This window comes from Pelmatolapia mariae, linkage group LG3_W, assembly GCF_036321145.2.
Source record: "Pelmatolapia mariae isolate MD_Pm_ZW linkage group LG3_W, Pm_UMD_F_2, whole genome shotgun sequence".
In the NCBI taxonomy this organism is placed as follows: domain Eukaryota; kingdom Metazoa; phylum Chordata; class Actinopteri; order Cichliformes; family Cichlidae; genus Pelmatolapia; species Pelmatolapia mariae.
The window spans coordinates 62853899-62875899 of NC_086229.1; the positions used below are offsets into that span (position 1 = coordinate 62853899).

At 38.4% G+C, this 22001-nt stretch overlaps 1 protein-coding gene across 1 annotated transcript in view; it reads right to left on the minus strand.

Moving 5' to 3' along the window:
* Positions 1-22001, minus strand: part of LOC134623853 (GTPase IMAP family member 8-like) — a 520463-nt gene that overhangs the window by 20322 nt on the left and 478140 nt on the right. The window contains exons 4-5 of the mRNA XM_065470216.1: positions 2238-2851; positions 772-1355 (exon numbers count right to left, since the gene is read on the minus strand). Coding sequence (XP_065326288.1) covers positions 772-1355; positions 2238-2851 — 1198 coding nt within the window. The remainder of the gene's footprint in view (positions 1-771; positions 1356-2237; positions 2852-22001) is intronic.

The following is a 22001-nucleotide window of genomic DNA, read 5'->3' on the forward strand; positions in this document are numbered from 1 at the left end:
CTTAACACAATATAATACAAAGCAGCTGCAGTGGAGGCGGATGTGCACTGTTTCAAATGCAGAGAGGTGGGTGGCAGCTCCTTTCAGACTGATTTTACAGCGTGAGAGAGGAGGACAAAAATGAATTCAAAGTTGTGGCCAAAAAACTTTTGTTTTATAATATTTCAGTTTCACAATCAGTAAAAAAAACAGTGAAAAGAAATCATGGTAAACCTGCTGCATTGTAGTCATTTCCTGCAGTCATTTCTACTCAATTAAACCTCAAACATGTTAATAGTGAGAAGCTTCTATACAAAGCCAATTCATAAACTGTGTCTCAGCAGATTTAATCAGATCAAATCTATGGAGATCTACTTTAACCTCCTAAGATCCAAACTTTTAATTTCTCTTTGATATTTGGGCTGATTGGGACCTGATGATTGTAAAAACAAACAATTACCAGATTTTCTTCTACCTAATTTTTGTTTCTAAGAGAAATGAGAGCCACATATGAGGATATTCATTTAAAATTTCGATAGAACAGTAGCAGTATAATGTCCTTCTAAGTGGATATCAGGACCTTGTAGAGCAACATTGAGTATTTTGGCCTAAATAACCCAAAATGTGATGTCCACATATGTGGACGCCAGGTCCTAGGAGGTTAATTACTTATTCTGAGCACTGAATAACCACTTCCAGATGTAATAAATCCCTCTGACGGCTAATGAAATGCAGACCAACCACAGCATCTGTTTAATCCTAAAATCTCTGGGTATTAAACTCCAGACTGACCCCTCTGACTGAGACCTCTCATAGTACAACTGTCCTCCCTCACAGATGTCATTTATCTTCTCCAGCAGCTTTTGGACCTGATCCCTGTTTTCCATGTTGTTGTTGAACACATGGTACACACCGCTGCAGCTCTTCAGCAACTGCTGGATGTTCTCGTCCTCTTTGGTGAACATTTCCATGTCAATGTCGGTGTTTTCCAGTCGGTCTCCGTAGGTGAACAGCAGCATGGTGTGTTTGGAGACATCAGTGCCCAGCATCTTCTGCAGAGCTTTCAGTCCTTCCTGCTCCTGTGGGGTGAATCGTCCAAGCTGGAGGACGAGGATGAAAACATGAGGACCTGGAGAACTCAGCTGGAGAGCTTTTTCCAGCTCTGCTTTCACCTCCTGTGCAGACAGCCGAGTGCTGACAAGTCCAGGGGTATCTACCACAGAGACTCTTTGACCCAGAACATCAGCTTCTCTCTTCTTACTGCTCAAAGTCAGAGGGCTCAAACTGATCCTACAGTTAAACTCCTTCTTGCCCAGGATGGTGTTTCCTGTTGAGCTCTTCCCAACTCTCTCCTGACCCACCAGCACCACCCTCAGGTCAGAGTCTGAAACAAAACAGGCCATCAGGGGGTTGGCACAAGTCTGAGCATCAGTGCACAGTTCAGAAAATACTCTCAATCAACCGAAGAAATAAGACATTAGTAAAAAAAACAAAAAAAAACAAATATATATATATATACATATATATATATATATATATATATATATATATATATATATATATATATATATATATATATATATATATTTATATGGAAGAAAAACATTGCACCATATGTTTATTTTTATTTATTGAAAGAAATAAAATATACTGGATACATGAAATCAGATCTCACTCTTGTTTACACAAACAGATTAGACATCAGTACCAATCTTTCAGAAGATTGATTTCTTATGACTCTAAACCAGTGAGCTAACAATGCTACAAGTTACAGAGTCCCATGAATGTCCCATAATCAAAAAATAAGTATTTATTAGTTTTTGTTTGAAATGAAGATGTTCCTCTAACACCTGAAAGCAGCAAGAAAAAAAAAACAGCAAGGAAAGATGCTGCATTGTGCTGAAAAAGCAGACAATTACTGAAAAATCTGGTTATTTATTTGTATCTCTGTTATGATGTGATTTCATAACCTGCACCTGAGGTATAATTAATACCCAATTTTACTGTATGATGCATGCTTTCTCTGTCACAGCCATCGCTGCAGACACAGTGGCTCCCACTACTGCTCCCAGTTGAGCTCCTACTGCAGCTCCTACTGCAGCTCCTGCAGGCCCTCCCAGACCGAAAACACTAGCTCCAACACCAGCTCCAACAGAAGCACACTTTAAAACAGCCCAAATGAATTTGTTACTACTCTCTGCCCTTCTTCTTGCTTCTTCAAAATCCATCTGAAGATTTTCTCCCAGAAGGCGCTCCATTTCTTCTCTTTTTGCTTTCTGGGCATCTTTGAACATACTGCTGGTGTAGTATTTTCTTCCATTTCTCTGAACCATTGCATTGATTTTCGTCAGCAGTTCTCGGACTTGCGATTGACCTCCATCTCTGTTGTTAAAAACATGATATCCTCCAGAGCATTGATTAATGAGTTCTCTAACTTGCTTATTTTCACTCATTAATTCTTCTATGCTGTTTTCTCCCAACAAGTCTCCATGTGTGAACAAGACCATAGTGTAATTTTTTGCTTTCTCTCCAAACATCTCCTGAATGATTTCTACAGTTCTTTGTTCTTCTGCTGTGAATCTGTTGACCTGCAGCACAACCAGGAACACTTGAGGACCAGGAGCAGCAAAGGAGATGCACGTAGCGATCTCTGCAAACACCTCGTCATTTGACATTCTGGTGTCAAACAGACCTGGAGTATCAATCACAGCCACTGTTTGACGGCAGACAACAATTTCTTTCTTCTCACAGGCTGTTGTAACAGAAGAGAAAGATGGACGAGATTCAAAAGCATTTCTCCCCAAGATAGTGTTTCCTGCTGCACTCTTTCCTGTTCCAGTTTTCCCAACGAGCAAAATCCTCAGCTCAGTTTCTTCAGAGTCTGTTAGAGAATTGAGAAAATAATGAACTAAAAACTTTACACTTATTATTATTACTATTGTTATTGTTACTATGAATGATGTTGATAAATTTCATTGGAAAAAACAGTTACAGTGTCACGTAAATAATAAAAAAACACAAAAATCACATAAATTAATAAAAATAACATGCAACCATAAAACACAAATCACACAAACCATGAGAAAACAAGGAAGAGATCATTTAAAAAAATCATGTAAAATTTTGTGCTACAAACCACATGATTTGCATGAAAACACTGCATTAGTTAGGTCAGCTTTAGAAGAATAAAAGGGCGTGACCTACTAGTCATGAGACAGGAGGCACCACCATGCGGTGATACATTGCATTACAACAGCAACTGTTACATCTGCCACTGACAGATCACAAATGGCTGGTGCAAGATTTTTTCACATTTAGTCCACAGGTCTGCAACAATACAGTCTTGACTGCAGAGGTACACTATAATAGAAATATAGAGATAATGTCCCTCCTGTGCTCAATTTCTTTGTTTTGTTTAGGCTCAGTCTCCACGCTTCCTTTTAGTAGATGCCTATTAGTTACTTGTTTAGTTTTATTTTGTAAATTTGCTGTCTCTTGTTCTACTGTTCTGCATTAGTTTTAACTTTCTGCCACTCTCCCTGATTACCTCCTGTGTGTATGTAAAGCTTTAATTTGTTTATTTACATTATTATCGTTAACTTCATTTGAGTCATACTGTGTTCACTTTTGTCTCCCATGTGCCTGAATATTTAGTTTGCTAAAATTCTCCTACAGCCTCAGTAAATGGTTTGCCTCACCTCTTGTTTAGTTTTGCCTAGTTTTGAGGTCTATATTTATGTCCCATGTGCTAAGAAAAAAGACAATAACCAGCATGTAAACATGGATAAATGATGGACAATTTTAATTCTTCTAAAACAGACGCCTTTTGTTGCCCCTGTCAAAACATTTGTCAGACCCAAATTAATAATGAGGTCATATTTTTCATAAAATAGTAAACTTTTTGATATGTGGGGATTTGAACTTTGCATTCTGCTCTTTACACTTTACATAGAAAACCTATTTTTCAGGAATCAAGGTTGTACTTTTGAAACCTCTGATTTGCTCAGCCTGTAAAGGAAGTGAAGTAGTAATGGAGCCATCTGTTCAACTGATTCCACAGGAAGCTTCTCGACATGTCTTAGTTATACCCTTAAGCAATTTCTGTTTACAGCCAACATATATCGTTGATGAACTCTTATATGATCACTTTCATTTTCAAATTACAGATGCTGCTAAAAAGTGTTATCTTTATTTCTTTATTTCCAAATTGAAATTTCAGTTGAAACTGTATATGAGGAAATCACTGAGCACAAAGGGTTGTGGTTCACACTGAGAAAATGGAAGTCACATTGCTGTAACTTCATAGAACATTCAACAATATTCAACAATCATAAAAAGATAGACTGAACATTTTGAAGGCTTCTTAACACAATCAAATAAAATAAACAAATACATTGAACTTAAATAAAAATAGCTTTGACAATGTATCCACTATGAAAGAAAAGCTGAAATGTATTAAAGAGAATTGTTTTTTTTTTCAACATTAAAGAAATCTAAAAGTTATGAATATACTTACAAAGTTGAGTATATGCCATGTTTATTGTTTCCAGGCAGTAGAGCTGTGATGTGTCACTGTTGCTGTCTTGTCTAGTAAATAGTTTCCTTTTTGTTTCAACGTTTTTAAAGCCCATTTCTAGTCCCCTCCCCTTAACATTGTTTGTCGTTGCTGGGCTTGTGTGAGAGCTACTAGGGTGACTAGGGTGTGTTTGGGCAAAGACACACTTTGCTTTGTTCAACTGTTGCATGAATAGTTTCATTTCAATTTCAGATCTTTGTGGTCTGTTGCTGGTCCCCTCCCACAATTTCAGCTGATACTCTTCGAACTACTGCCACAGAACAAGTATATACAATAAAACAACGAACATTATCTACCTCTGACCATGTTGTCACATGTCTTTGCAGTATTATAGCCACACATTGAAGATAAAATGTGTGAAGGAACTAACACCAGCAGTATTGATCTTGTACATTTTTGTGTGGGAATACGTGACCCTGTGATAACAGAGCAAGCTGTTCAACATGCTCCACAGAAGGTTTCTGGATATATCTGAGTTGATCTGTTCTTAAATGCGGTAGAGCTATGCTGTATCATCGTTTCAGAATAATTTCATTTTCATTTCAATACTACACTCTGTACTGGCTATTATAGTTAACTGGAAATAAAAACTAGAATTAGGTGTAAAAAAACAAACCCAAACAAAACAAACCCAAACATTTCAGTTAATTAAATACAAATTGTGTGACATCTGCAGAGACAGACGGTGTGGAGTGGAGAGAGTGTAGACCCAAAAGCAGACAAAGGAGATGGAGGTGAACATTACAGAAGCCAAGCCTTTATTTTGGGACACACAGTTCTGTATTTCATGGTTGTGAAAACAACACATTTTGTGTTTTTAATCCTCAAAAATTGTGCTTCACAGTTTAGCAGCTTGTTTTCTGCATTTGCTTTTTCTCCTTTTTCTTCTTTAAGTGGGCTTTGATGTTGTTCTCAAAGTAAATGGCATGATTTCTTGCCTGGCCTGTTTCCAGGAAACACATGTTCTCTTAATCTCTCTTCCTTGTTCCCCTCAGAGACCACTGATAAAGCTGTTTCTTAGTAATCTCATTGCCAAGGTCTGCTGCTGTTTATGGTGAATACTTAAGTTAGTTCCTGAACAGATTCATGTTCATGTTCCTGTTATCTGCATGCAGAAAATTTTGCATTGACTATACATGGAGGAAAAAAACCACAGCTATTTGAAAGGAATCTAGATAGTGTGGGCATCGCTGTCGCAGGCTATTCGTAAAGAGTGGAGGTGACTGATTTTTCTGATGAATCCGCTTGTTGCTTGTAAAACCTCCAATACTGAATGTACTGTGGTTGATAATAGGAATAATTGATAATAGTTAGTAAGAATCTCCCAGTACTATGTGCTGTCCTGTATGGTGATAGTGGGGATGGAGGTCAACCAACAACATTTTGGAGGTGTCAACTCTGACACACTGAGGCTCAAAGAAAGGTTAAAATGAATTCTTTCTGGGAAAATGTATCCTTACCTGTCTTTTTCTGTTAAAGGTGATTTTTTCCCTCCTCACTGTCGCCAAGTGCTTGTGCATAGGGGGTTTCCGATCATTTGGGTTTCCCCCATATTATTGTAGAGTCTTTACCTTACAATATAAAGCACCTTGAGGTGACTTGTTTGGATTTGGCACTATAGAAATAAAATTTAATTGAATTGTTATACGGCCTACTGAGTCTATCCAGTATTTGTGGGGGTTTTTTTTGTTTGTTTTTTCCCTATCATTCGCATTCTGGTTAATGTTTTGTATTTGCAATTTTTCACTACACAAATTCCCTGGCTTTCAGCTTTTATACTTTTATGTACTTTTCTTTTTTGTTCAGTTTTTACTGCAGGGCTGTTAACAGAAGAGGGAAACATAGATGAAGAGTTTGTTCAAACTGTAAATCCAAATCTCAGTAAACTCCTCTGAGTACTGTTCACCTCTTTGCAAATTCTGAGTTTCAGTTTGTTGTCGTTAATCATTGTGGCCGGATGTGGTCTGCAGCGCAGCTGTGAGGGAGACGGATGCACCTGTGCAGCGCCACAATCACGCTTCACTGGCTTTAAAGTCTATACTTGGGCCTGAGTTTGTTTTGTTGTTGTTGGTGTGTGTTCGGCTGCAAGCTGCAAAGCTGAACCTGTGATTCAGTTGAAACAGCAAATGAGTAAATACAAATGTTGGAAAGCATGAATACATGGACGAGTCTGCCGTAGTTTTATAACAATCAATTTTTAGTTTGCATGATATACTGACCTGTTAACCCGCTGACAAATTTTCCTGCAGTTTCAGCATAGACTAACCACAGTAAGTAAGTTCATTTAAGGTTTTGTATGAGTTCTGCTTTTATTTTTCAGAGCAGTACCATTAGAAGAAATGAAACTGTTGAGGGCCTCACTGTTTCTCATGACTGTGATGTGATAAAGAGAGTTTTCACAGAACTCTATGCAGTCCTATGAAAAACAAAATACACCCTTTCTTTCATAGCAGACATTTGAGTAGTTTACTGGTCTGGACTATTCAGGTATATGTTAATACAATGCCACATTCAGTTGGTGGGTATCACAGCAATTTCACTCCAAGGTCAGACCATGGTATGCTCAGAGAAACCGCAAAAACCCCAAGAGCTCCATCTTGAACTTTATATGCCCCCAGTTACTATGTTATTCATAACAGTTCAGTTTGGGGAAAAAAACAAAAAGACAAAAAAATGACAAATTGTGTTGTTTGGAAGGGTTGACAGAAGAGAGCCTCTTCTCTGTAATCATTTGTAGTTGGACATTGTAACCTGGGAGCCTTTGAGGGCTGATTCCCTATTTAAGTCTCAAGTGGAAATTAGAGAAGCTGCAATTTCCTGGCCTTTGTATTAAACCTTGCCTTCTTGAGAATCCACACACAAAGGTTTAGTAGCTTATTTGTATTTAGTCAGATTTTTCAGGCTCCTGTCTATAATGTTGTGCATTATTTAAATGTTTTCTGAAAAAAAAAATCAGGTAACAGTATAGTGTGGCTAAAACTGGAATAGAGATGGCAGTTAAAAGGTGAGCTCCAGCATTTTGTACCAGTTACAAGTATGCATGAGACACCACATCGTCATAAATACAGGGTGCAACATGACATTTCAACAGTTTTTGTGTACCCCAGCTTCCTCTCTGCCTGTGAGTTTTCCAAAGCTGGGGAAATGGTGTGAAAAAAACCCCCAAGAGACTGAATGCAAAAACATTGGATATTTTTTTTTTTTCTGAATAGAAATTTATAATAAACTCTGAGTCAATTACATTTAAATGTGTGATGTTATATTCACAATACTTTCATTTAAATTTTCACTTAATGTCATTCACAATATATTTTAAAGATGTCTACAATATTTGCAATGTAAAACATATAAATGATTCCATGAAAAATACAACGCCTTACAGTGTATACAAGTATGACTAGGTCATTGAATCAGTGTCCTGTGAGTCTCAAGTAAGTTGCCTGCAATGATATTTAAGGTCCAGCAGGTGTCAGTATGGAGCAAAACAGCAACACTGTGTCCACACAGTATCGATACAGTTTGGGGAATGTGCTGAAACGCTTCACGATGGGTCATCTACCCATCACTACTGACAGGCTCAATCCGTCCTGGGTAGGCTGAGCTAGGTGCCCTCACGTGGAGTGAACTTAGAGGTGCATTCAATGGTCATAGGAAATATGACGCTTTGTTGATGTGGACAGTTAAAATAAAGAGAATAAATACTCTCTCTTCTCTATCATTGGTGTAAATATGATTTTTTTTATTCATCTGGGCTACACCTGCAACAGACCTGTCCTGGGATTACCCGCCTTCTCACGATGTATTTTGGCCCCCCGTGACCCTACCAAGGATAAGTGGAAGAGCATGGATGGTTTCTTGAAATGATTTCCTTAATGAAGACATTAAAGATTTGTGAAGAAGTTCAAGTAAAGTAAGCTTTGACATTGGTAGGTCAAGGTCAAATGCATGTATCCTCTAAGTGTCATATGTTATTTGGAAGTTTGAACACAATACAATTTGAACAAATAAACAAAAGATATCAAAATCAAAAAGCCAGATAGTTCCAGAAACGTCCTTTAATTTTCACTTTCAGTTAAACACAATTATGTAGGCCTGGGGAACCTCCCGTGCTGCAAACAACAGAGGGTCTAACTTCATGAATGAACTTATGAATCATGGACTTGGCTCCATGGCCTTATTCAGCCACTCCACCAACCCATCCGTCTGCAGGTGGCAGATGCTGGTCCAATGATAAGTGATAAGTTTGGTATCATTGTTTGTAGTTCAACATGACAGAGTGAGGTTCTGTTCAGACTGAACTGTGATGCTTTAGCATCAAAATCAGAATACTTTATTAAAATTATGTGGGCTACAGTGCTCCAGTGCAAACAGTAACAAAAACAGACAATACAAGAAATAGCACAATATACAGTGGCTTGCAAAAGTATTCGACCCCCTTGAACTTTTCCACATTCAGTCACATTACAGTCATAAACATGAATTTTATTGGAATTCCACTTGAAAGACCAATACAAAGTGGTGTACACATGAGAAGTGGAATGAAAATCGGATAAGACCAAAATGGAACTTTTTGGTCAAGATGCAAAACGCTATGTGGGGCGGAAAACTAACACTGCACATCACTCTAAACACACCATCCCCACTGTCTGCTCTGGGGGAGCTTCTCTTCAGCAGGGACAAGGAAGCTGGTCAGAGTTGATGGGAAGATGGATGGAGTCAAATACAGGGCAGTCTTGGAAGAAGACCTCTTGGAGACTTGAGACTGGGGCAGAGGTTCACCACTGTTCACCGCCCCATCTTATCTTAATGACCTTGTAGTACCATATCACCCTATTAGAGCACTTCGCTGTCTCACTGCAGGCCTACTTGTTGTTCCTAGAGTATTTAAAAGTAGAACGGGAGGGAGAGCCTTCAGTTTTAAGGCCCCTCTTCTGTGGAACCAGTTTCAACGGCGCCCCAACTTTCCATTCCCATGATGTATCAAGTGTTTTTTCTTCAGCCACTATGTGTTTATGCATAGCTCTGTACTGAATCATTATTTGTTATTAATCTCTAACTCTGTCTTTCACAGTCTGTCTTTTGTTCTGTCTCCCTCCTCTCACCCCAATCAGTCGCTGCAGATGGCTGCCACTCCCTGATTCTGTTTTTTCTGTTAACAGGAATTACATTTTTCCTCCTCCTTCACATCGAAGGGAAAAAAGAGAATAGTTTTCTGTTTTCTTTATATTATTGCAAAGTCTTTACCTTACAATATAAAGTGCCTTAGGTGACTGTTGTTTTGATTTGTCGCTGTATAAATACAATAAAATTGAACTGAATTATACCAAAACAAGAACAAATAATTGACAAAACAAAACTTTCAAATCTGTGTCCAGGGATGGGGGAAGGTGTGAAAAAAAACCATCTACAAAGATTTTTTTGTGTGTGTGAGCCCACAAACAGCCAAATATAACTTTTAATTACTTTACAGTTTTTTCTGAATGCTTAAACCCTAACTGTGATTCTTATAGCACAATTTCTAAAACTATTAATACTTATAGCAAAACCACTCACTGAGTTTGCAAAACTAAAAGCACAAACACTGCTCTGCACTCAGTTTGCCATTTTGTAACACACACTTTGCAAAACTGTAGGCACAATTCACTGCTTACACTCAATTACCAAATTTCCAACACACTCCTAGCAAAACTATACACATTTATGGCCATTATTTATGCTATTTTGCCAACTGTCTGGCACACTTTCACATGTGAAAACTTTTTTAGATAATTAGTTCACTTTGCAATCAGCCTAAGCACTATAATACAGGTAAGCTCTGTGTGTGGAGTACAGTGGAGGGAGCAGGAAGAGTGAGAAGTAGAGGAGGCCAAGGAACAGGACGTGGAGGTGAAGAAGTAGGACGAAGAGGACAACAAGGACAAGGAGAAGCAAGAGGAGGATGAGGAGGGGGGGGGAGGATGAGGAGGGGGAAGAGGAAGGGTAAGAAGAGTAAGAAATAGAATTGCTGATGACATCAGAGCTACAATAGTGGACCATGTAATCAACCATGGAGTGACCCTGAGGGAAGCTGGCCAACGGGTTCAGCCTAACTCGAGCTGCTACACTGTAGCAAGCATCATAAGGACATTTCGAAATCAGAATCGGTTAGTACAGTCACTTTGCACTAAGACTTGTAGCACTGCCATGCTAATGAGAAACACAAAAATACTATAGATGTAAAAAATACTGAAATTGTTACTTTACAGAGTTGCTAGACGACCAGATGCTGGGGCAGAGGAAGCATGTTCACTGCAGACCAAGAAACCCATATAGTCAATATGGCGATTGCAAATAATCCTATACTTGGAAATAAACACTTGTGTTTGTTTTGATGTGTGTGAATAAACACCAGTACCAGAAGTTTGGATCCCTCTATGCTTACGGATCTATGACAAAAGTATGAGCTCAAACTGACATGGCCTACCTTGTGCACAGAGAAAGCAAAAGTCAGATGTGTTTTGTATTCATACCATCAGTGTGTAGTTGGCGCATTGTGTGCTTAGTAGATGATGGCTTCTGTGTACTGTTTGATACGAAAACACCATTTTTACGAAGGTGTGAAGAGTTAATCTAGCTGTGTTCGCTTTTGCAAGAGAACTACAATGTTTTGATAATTAGGTGACAGGTTTTCTTATTTGTGTGTAGAGTTTTGCAAAAATAGCCAATAGTCACAAAAAATGTGCCTTAGCAATCAGAAAAAACTGTAAAACTGACTCTGAAATACTAATTTCTTTATTATTGTCTACCAAAAATAATATTAACTACAGTGAAACAAACAAAGGCAACATGGAAACCATGTGAAAATAATTGTGTGTAAGGGGTTCAGCAGTTCGCAACAGGCGAATAGTTTTCTGCTTACTGTCAGAGGTGGAAAAAAAATAGACAAAAGCACTTACAGGGTTCACACAGGGACTGTAAGAAAACTGGCTTTTTTACAACTTTTTGGTCTATAAACATTGGTGCAAAAGAATGTAGTAGACATTTCTCCTGGTTTGCTCCCAGCCAGAATGATTACCACAGGATTAATCTTGCGGGCATGATCTGCATCCTCATTTGTAAGATAATATAAGATAAGATGACCTTTATTAGTCCCACAGGTGGGAAATTTGTTTGGTTGCAGCAAAAGTGCAAAGTTATGTAGCAGAAATTAGAAAACACTGGAATGCAATGAAATAAAATAAAATACTATATACAATAGAATAAAATAGAGTAGAATACTATATACAATAGAATACAATAGAAATACAAATGCTATATAAAACTGAGTAAGAAAATACAAAAGTACAACTTCGTCAGAAGAATTGCACATATAGCATATATTGCACGTGTGAGGGTTGTTCAGCCACAAAACCCTTTGTTGTGGAGTTAGGTGGTGAATGCTCAGTGGGGTAACTGTAACTGAACTTAAACGTTAAATTCCATCACTGACTGACAAAATTTGTAATCAATATTATTTTGGTCACATGTAATCTATCTAATAAACATTTTTTAGTTATTGAATGTGCACTAAATGTAATTGGATTTTTTAAAAAACTGTAAAAAGCCAAAATGGATGCGACACAGCTGGATTAGTGCCTTAAAGACGGATGGCACAAGTCCAAAACAGATCAAACCCGAGCACAAAAGCATTTGTAATGTCTCATTTTAAAGTATGAAAGGATCTTTGGTAAAAAAAAAAGTCTCAGTCGTTTTCAAAAAGACAAACTACTCACTCATCAGAAGTTCACCTTTCAGTTTTTGCACTAACCAAAATACTTGACAGCGCTGTTTAAATCCAAAGTCCCAGTGGTATACTCATCCTGCTCTCTGCTCTCAATCATCTCCTGAGCAATTTATTCTTATTTTGGTTGCTAACCTAAACTAAAAAGTTGCTGCCCTGACAAACTCATCCATAAGACACTTCCAGGAAACAAACTCTTGCATAGTTGATGCCAACAGGTTCTCAGGCATTTTAAACATCTGACAGGAAGCAAGGTCCGTACATCGAATATATTTCCCAGGAAAACCCTCCGCCACTGAAGCTTTTCAACAACGGTGCCTATTTTAATCAGAGCGGGCTAAAATGTAAATGCAGTGCAATGTTGGCACGCCGCCTCCTTGACTGTCATTGTGGCTTGGATACTCCAACGTCTTGTTTCGTGAATCATTTCGCTGCACTGTTGGATATTACGCATCTGGATCAGAGTAAGTTAATTATTCTTTTTTTCCTCCTTCATTGACTCACAGTCTAATTTTATTCTTGGAGGAGTCAAGCACAAACAAAAAAAATTGCTTATGTCCCCCAGTGACTAATTTATTGATCTAGTTTGGAGATAATCCCATTGTCTTGAATTATGTTCACCCATATGATTGGAGTGGACCTGCCTGAAATCTTTGGCTTATATATGCTGTAAAAATGTGAAATTATGAGATATATTCATACAAGCTTTATGGCATCAATATGATTTTGTAGGCTGTCATACTGAAAAAAATAAAATATGGGTTGTGCAGTTCACTCCATACCCTTTCATATAATATAAGGTCAACTTTGACCTTGGCTGCTAACAGTGGAGGTCAAGGTCAAATGCTTGGCAAATGCCCCTAACCCTAACCCAGAAACCAAGGATAAGATCAGAAACACTCTCAGAGAATCCATCTGTGGCAGGTGAGTGCACACTCTGGAGTAACTCTGGTGTGGTCTGATCTCAAGGAAGAAACCTTGTGACTTGTGCCGTTTTTTGTTTGCACCTGAGGCTGAGCCAAAAGCTATACTGAGCTGCATTTCAGTCATGTTTATTTTCTGGGTGCTTACTTGTATTTACCAAGAGTACTCACCCTTTCTCTCGTTTAAAAATTCTCTGCATAAACTCTTCACAAATACTAAAGGCAATTAAAAAGCAGAATTAATGTAAACAATGATGGAAATCCATAAAATATTTATTGCATTTAGCTCATTTATAAGTCTCGAAGTGTTGACCACAGACATCTAGAGAGTACCAAAGCTCTATTTGTTTCATTTGTTGTAGCTGATTCCCCTATTTTATTGTCTCTTTTTGTACCTGCAGATTTATCAGAAAAAACCTGAAACAAAGCTTCTGTTAATCCATTTGAGAGACAGATAATCATATCTGTTCTGAGTCCTGTACTATATAGTAACATTATTATTTTTCCATTAAACATTACATTATATACATTTGGACATAAGCCCGAGCTTTAAATATAAATTGCAGACTGAAAACATTTGTATAATAATCAGGTCAGCTAGAAAAAGAACATTTATATCATTGTGGCAGGGGTGTGGTCTCTGGCCTGCTGTAGCGGAGGGGTGGTGCAATAAGCTCATGGGGCGGTGCCGGGAGGTCAGAGAGGACAGGTGATTATGATGGGACTAAGGCTGTGTCCAAATTCAGGGGAAGGATGCCTTAAATGCCGTATTTGGAGGCAATGACGTCACAGTTTGTTGCAAGCCACTTGGCAATTGTGTCAGTCAATATGTCCGAGGTAGACTTACTGAGCCCCCGATGCTCCTTAGTGGTTTGTTGCAAGCTGGGTAACGCATTAGCCAAAGTCCTAGCAGCATCCCTGACTAACGTATGCTTCGCGTCAATGTGATATTTTCAGCTGGAAGTGCTTCGGTGAAAAGAAAATTCCTTCTTGCACAATGTCATAATACTTTATGTCGGTCGACTGCTCCGTCTTGTTATTTTTTTAATACTCAAATTTCTCATGTATATATATATATATATGAATCCTGGAATAAGGTAGGACACGAAGGATACATCTGACCCATCCTTTGGACAGCCTTCGTCACTCTGACATCATTGCCTCCAAATACGGCATTTGAAGCATCCTTTCCCTGAATTTGGACACAGCTGTTGTGTGAATCTGGAGCAGTGTGATTGCCTGGTGCAAAGCAGTGACATTTGGCCTTTTAAAAAAAAAATCTTTCTAAAAGACAGCTTGCTGTGAGTTTCATAGCCTTCTGTTGGAGAGGTAAACAGTATAAAAATATTCGGTTTGAGTCTCAGTGGAGTGTGATGTTTAAAACTATGTTTCATTCCTGTGGGAAGCTTGTAGTGGACTATTAGAGTGGGACCTAACCTGGAGATAGGGTTTCTGGCTGCCGGCCAATGTCATTATATGCCTGTGGTTGCTACAATTTGTTTTAAAAGTGGTTTTAACCTGACAGCAGAGAGCTGAAGAATGTTCTTGTTGCTCTTTTTCCTTTTATTTGGTTGTATGTTATTCATGCATCAGAAATCACCAAGTGCAGATTTTTTAAAATTATATTCCCTGCAGCATTTATCCCATCTTTTGCGCACTGTTGTACAACACTTTTTTTTTATCATAGCTTTTAATTTATTTAATAAAGACGTTTTTCTTGTCACTGTCTTATATAGTGCTATTTTTACATATATGGAAATATATATTTCTTGTATTAAAATTAAACCTTATGAGCTGACTGCTTGTCTACAGCTCATCTCCTATTTAAATAGTACCTCCTGTCGGTCACATATATATTGTAAATGGTCTTGTTAATTGAGCTGGTAGCTGTTGAGGTGGGAAGCCTTTTTAAAACAAACAAACAAACAAAAAAACCTTTTTCTCCTGTTTAGGATAAGGACAGGTAAAAGATTTGTATTCTTTTGGATCTTTATGATAGACAATTTCCCTATGTTTTCTTCTAGACCGTTTTGTTTTGTTTTTGGCTGTGCCAACCCTATCTTACCAATAAGGTAAAAAATACCACAATGAGTGTAGCCATTTAAGTTCAGCCATGAGTTGTAAATCATTTGTAATGATCTAAAACATGATATAATTTCAAATCACGTTTTGGGAGTCAGTGAAAACAGTGAAATGATTGTGAAAGGGTAGACAGCAGAAACTGAAACAGTGAGAACTAAGACAAAAAAAGAGCTTTGGAACAACAAGCATGAGGACAGCTGCAGTTTAAAAGGTTCAGTTGACTAACAGCAAGCATTAGAAATATAATCATCCTGAACTTATCTGCTCCACTGACACCTTCAAAAGCAACACCTTCAATTTATCATCCAGAGTGCCAATATAAGGAAACATCTTACAAGTAAAAGTGTGTGTGAAGGTGTGTATGTGTGTGTTAGTATCAGGATCAGAGAACGACAGCTTCCCTTTGTTCCAGTCCAGATTCACTCTGATCCTCTGGAACGTCTTCTGTTCTGAGAGAACAGTGGATGGAGCTGATGGTGAGAGTGCTGAGTATTCACCTGAATTGAACATTATTCTCCATAATCCAGAAAGTGTGCATCCTTTCCTCTCTTCAGACTCTGCTAACATACCCAGTCCCCAGTATGTATTGTCTCCAACCTCGACATCTGTGAGTCCCTGAGTTAAAGCCCTCAGAGCCCAGGACAGACCACAAAAAAATCAAACCTCTCTGGATTATCAGGAAGCTGCTGCCTCTCTGCTCCTCTCACACTGATCAGATCTTTAGACAGGGTGAGTTGTGGATGAGCAGTGTTTGGGTCCAGAATGAGAGGAGTGTAGGAGACCATGTCCTTCATGTTGTTCCAGATGTTGAAGGTCAGGTTGCCCAGGTGTTTGGCCTGGTCTATCAGAGCTACTGAGGGCAGCTGTGGATCATCCAGCAGGGGGCAGCGCTGGACTCTTTCCACTGCAGCCTTGTAGTTGTGCAGGAATGAGACGTCTTCAGCTCTCAGCTCCTCCTCTGTGGCTCTGACTGTGTCTGAAAGAGCTGCTATCTCTCTGCTCAGAGCCTCCATCTTCTCCTTCATCATCCCACTCTTCTGCGCCTCTTCCTTGCTCAGTGCAGAAGTGTAATGCAGTGACACAAACACAGGTGATTTTAACTGTTTACTAGCAAAACACAGCTGTCAACTTATTAATCGTAAATCCTCTTACATTTTTTTCTGTCTCTTCTCTCAACTGTTACCTGATGTGTGCACAGATCACTCACCAGGAATTGTTACAAAAGGGGCTACTCCCTGGTCTCTAAGAGGCTAGACCAGGGGTGGGCAATCTCAGTCCACGAGGGCCGGTGTCCCTGCAGGTTTTAGATGTGTCCTCGAACCAACACAGCTGATTTAAATGGCTAAATTAGCTCCTCAACATGTCCTGAAGTTCTCCAGAGGCCTGGTAACGAACTAATCATGTGATTCAGGTGTGTTGACCTAAGGTGAGATCTAAAACCTGCAGGGACACCGGCCCTCGTGGACTGAGATTGCCCACCCCTGGGCTAGACAGTAGTGTCCAAAGTACCAATATTGAACCACTATATCAGTTTTATTGAAAATGGCTTTACTGATTCAAAGCTTTGTTTCAGTGACAAAATAGGAGACAGCAAAACAATGTCTCAACAATTATGTGTTACTGGGTAACTAGGGTTTGTGCGAATAATATAAATACAATTTTGGTAAGATGGATTGACTGTTTAATTGATTGTGCAAATGTATGTAATGTAGTTGGAAGACAGTCTACTTGCAGAAACAAGATGTGCTGAGATGGTAGGGTGTGCTTGTGTAAATAGGGCAGGGTTTGATGAAGTACAATGATTGTGTATTTAGCAACTTTTAAGTAGATATTGCAGTGTGTGTTTGAATTGCTCTTAGTGATGTGCACTTTGCTTTCACTGTCTTTGTAAAGTTACAAGCACATCATTGTTTGAAAGATATAAATCTAAAAAAAAAAACACCCCAGAATACATGATATTTAAAAACAAATAAATAAAACTGATATGCTATTTGTATAACTGTGCTGTCTGTATAACTTTTAATTACAGACACTCATTCTCCTGTTCAGGTCTTGACCCATGGTAGAATAGAGCGATAGTCGCAGTTGGAATAAATAACAAAAAGGAGTAATATATATAGAGAGAGAGATAGATAGATCATACATATCCTCTAATGTCTACATTTGGAGATGATCCAGTGGAGACAAAATCTTTTTTTATTACATATTTTGATTTTCTGTTTATTCATTATGAGTTGCGGGTTTGTTTTGTGTATTTTTGATGTCATGAAGACAAATCTAACAAATAACAGTTTGGATAACTAAAGTTTTGTGTGTTCTGGGGTCTCACTTTCTTTTAGAAATGATGTTAATTATCTTTTAAATCCTGTAAAAGATACTAAACTATGTCTTTTATGAACTCTGTGAAAGAGTATTAAATAAGAAGTGTCTGTATCAATAATAATCAGAAAAATGTTGTGTTTATATGGTTGTTTATATCAAAAGTAACAATAAGTTTTTTTTTTCATGTAAAATAATAAACACAGTGTGTGGCTGAATCTACGAGCCTGAAATGAACTGAGACTGTTTCCTTTTAGAGATGTTGAGATGTGACTGAAAGCTCTGAAAGCTCACATGTGGACCTTTGCCTCAGCTTTTTGAGCTGAAGCCTCATTCATTCTGAAATATTTATCTGATGCTCTGAAACTCAAAGTCCAACACATCTCCTCCACTGGAGTCAAACCTTCTCACTAAACTCTGTGGTCAGTTTTAAACCAGCTTCTGTTATATTTATTGCTATTTATGGAGTCTCTGATGTCACTTCACTCGTTTCTTTGTTGGTCTTTATGTCCATTTCACTGACTTGTGCTAGAAATGTTAGACTGTGTATTTGCAGCTCTTTTAACCATTACATAATAATTATATTCTTACAGGTCAAGAATAACCTCGTCAGTGTCTTTATTAATTTTGAACTACAGACTTATATATAAAGTAGAAAAGTGATAATAAGTAATAAGTGTCTGATGTTGATAAATAATCTGACATCAATAAATGGATGATTAATTCTTAGTGTCTTAGTGTGCTGCTCTCGTTATTGAAGAAAATCACTTGTTATTCAATAGTTATGTAAACGGCACCCCCAAAAATGGGCTAAAATCGCCCCTGGATTCAAGATTCAAGAAGCTTATTGTCATATAAAACCGCAGAACACAAGTGTGTCACGGTTCTGGGTCATTTTGACCCAGCATTTTCTGTTTCTTATATTTTGGTGTTTGTTTTTCTGTATTAGGATTTATGTTCTGATTCTTTAGTTGTGCTGTTTTGATTATTATTATTCTAGGTTTAGTTCAGTGTCAAGTTTACATCTTTGTGTTTTGTCTCTTGTGTCCTGTTTTACTTTGGAGGTTCATGTCTTATGTCAGTGTATTCAGTTTTACTTCCCCTGTCTCGTTAGCCTAATTTCTCCCAGCTGTCTCTCCCTCCTGTTCCCCATTTCCTGATTACCGCCCTGTGTGTATAAGCCCTGTGTTTTCCTTTGCTTTCTGTTGCGTGTGTGTGTGCTGTGGGTGGGTGCGGTCCTTGATAATGTTGTGTGCCCTTTTCCTGACCTGGGTGTTGTGAAAGGAAAAATATTTCCTGGTCTGATGAGTCTCAATTTCTGCCACGACAAAGGAAAGCAGAAAAGGTACGGTGTACTTATTAAAGTGACTGGTGAATGCCTGATAATCTACTTGGGTTCTTACATTGTTTCACTTTGCTGTCTCAGTGACTCCTAGTTTATCATCAGCTGCTTTTGATGGTTTTAGTTTTTCCTTTATGGTTTTTAACTGTTTTAACAGTTTGTCATGCAGCACTTGCCTTATTTTCAAAATCTTCCTCCTTTAATGTTAAAAATCGCTCAGTTTCAATTTGACCTCATGACTTCATGGTGGCAATGTTGTCAGAGTGTTACCATGGTGAGATTTAGTCAAACAGGAACTAAATTGAATTCAATAGGACTGCACACATTCAATATCAGATAAATTATTACCAAAAACAACAACTGTGTTGTCATTTATTCTGACATAAATGGTAGTAACCAGACCGAAAAGTAGCGCACATTTCGGTGCTTTTTTTTTTTTTTTTTTTTTTTTTTTTTTTTTTTTAAACTGAGATGTCATACACTTTGTGGATTCCAGCCAATCATTTTACCTTTGCAAGCGTAGTAGGCGGGCCCAGGTACGTACGTTCTTTTAGAGCAGAGCTACAGATTAAAAATGCCCAAGGCGAAGCGGTCACAGTCTGGCTGTACTTCACAGCAAAAGATGCAAACTCAGCAGCCTGCAACAAGTGCTTTAAGCTGATACTGTGCAAAGGAGGTAACTCCTCGAATCCGATGAAACACCTGGCGACGCATAGCTTTTTTTTTTTTTTTTTTTTTTTTTAAAAGCCGAGAAATGCACCGTATTTGATATCTTGCTGCGAGACCTCACACCGTGCACATCTACTGCGGGTGTGCCGCCTGTTATCGGACCCGGAGTTAGCAACATCCCCCAAGAACCCGAAGAGGAGAGTCCTGGCCCCTAGTCCTGCCAGTGTAGCAGAAATGATGAGGATGATGATGATGGCAGCAGCAGCCGTTCTTCTCTGCGTGAGTAGCTTAATGTTGTTCGTGTGTAATTTACGTTGAGTAGGCTAACCACGTTATTAAAGGTGTAAGGTGAACTAGCAAACACCGTCGTAGTTGCATGCGGCTGTCTTCTTGTTTGATGGCAGATACTCCCTTCACCCTGGCCAAAAAGGTTAAAATGACCAAAGAAAAAGTGGAAAACAGCTAAACATGAGAGGTTTTTGGACAAAGTTTGTGTTCTTCATTCTTTAAGCACCGGTTCGAGCACCGTTTAAGCACAGGCACCGTTTCAAAAGTACCGGTTTGGTACTGGTATCGGATAAAACCTAAACGATACCCATCCCTACTCTCGAATATACTCCGGTATCCTGCTATATTTAGATAGCAAGGAGCAGACGGCTGAGTTTATTAAACTTCACTTAAACGATCTGCAGATTTCATTAAAATTTAATAAACTGTCATCTTGTCTTTATTTTAGTTGGCACATACCTTAAACACTTAAAGCTGTAAGCTAATGATAGTTATATAAGAGCAGATGCATGCTGGTGCAATAAGCTGTACGTTTTACATCCAATGGATGAAAATAATTAAGGGGTTCAGCAGGACTAGTGGACCCAGCAGGTAAAGAGTTTTCAGCTTACTGTCAGAGGCTGAAGAAAAAATTAGACGAAAGCACTGAAAGGGTTCACACAGAGACTGTAAGAAAACTTGCTTTTTTACAACATTTTGATCTATAAACGTTGGTGCAAAAGGATGTAGTAGACACTTCTCCTGGTTTGCTCCCAGCCAGAATGATTACACCTGGATCACTCCTGCGGGTGTGGTCTGCATCCTGGTTTGTGCTGCTGAAGGTGAGTTTTCAGGTGGTGGATGCTCAGTGGGGTAACTGTAACTGAACTTAAACGTTAAATTCCATCACTGAATAACAAAAATTGTAATCAGTATTATTTTGGTCACATTTAATCTAATAAACATCTTTTAGTTATTGAATGTGCACTAAATGTAATTGGATTTTTAAAAAAGTGTAAAAAGGAATGTGACACAGCTGGATTAGTGCCTTGAAGTTGGATGGCACAAGTCCAAAACAGATCGAACCTGAGTACCAAAGAATTTGTAATGTCTCATTTTACAGTATGAAAGGATCTTTTCAGCATATAATTGGTAAAAAAGTTTCAGTCCTTTTCAAAAAGACAAACTACTCACTCATCAGAAGTTCACCTTTCAGTCTTTGCACTTACCAAAATACTTGACAGCGCTGTTTAAATCCAAAGTCCCAGTGGTATACTCATCCTGCTCTCTGCTCTCCATCCTCTCCTGAGCATTTTATTCTTATTTTGGTTGCTAACCTAAACTAAAAAGTTGCTGCCCTGACAAACTCCTCCATAAGACACTCGCAGGAAACAAACTGTTGCATAGTTGATGCCAACAGGTTCTCAGGCATTTTAAACATCTGACAGGAAGCAAGGTCTGTAAGTACATCTAATATATTTCCCAGGAAAACCCTCCGCCATTGAAGCTTTTCAACAGTGGTGCCTATTTTAATCAGAGCGGGCTAAAATGAAAAATGCAGTGCAATGTAGGCACACCGCCTCCTTGATAGTCATTGTGGCTTGAATACTCCTACCTCTTGTATCGTGAATCATTTCGCTGCACTGTTGGATATTACGCGTCTGGATCAGAGTAAGTTAATTATTCTTTTTTTTTTTTTCCTCCTTTATTGACTCACAGTCTAATTGTATTCTTGGAGGAGTCATCAGCGTGATTCAATACATAGTCAACTGGTAAAGCTGGTATTTCATGTTGTTTTGCAATCACACTCTCTGTAGTCCGTTTCTCTCAGTGCAATATTTGATATGTCTTTCAGTCAGAGTTAGCCATAACAAACTATCATATATTTGAAGACATATTACATATAACATATAGTGTTTGGGATTTTACTGACTCACAGTCTGTGGTTGGAGGAGTCATGAGTTGTGGTTATCATGCGATTTAGTCCATTTCCAAATAAAAAGGTCTCCTTTTTGACTCAGAAGAGAAACTAAATACACAAAAGCTCCGGCTCATATCAGTAATTTGTTGGTTAATAGAGAAGAA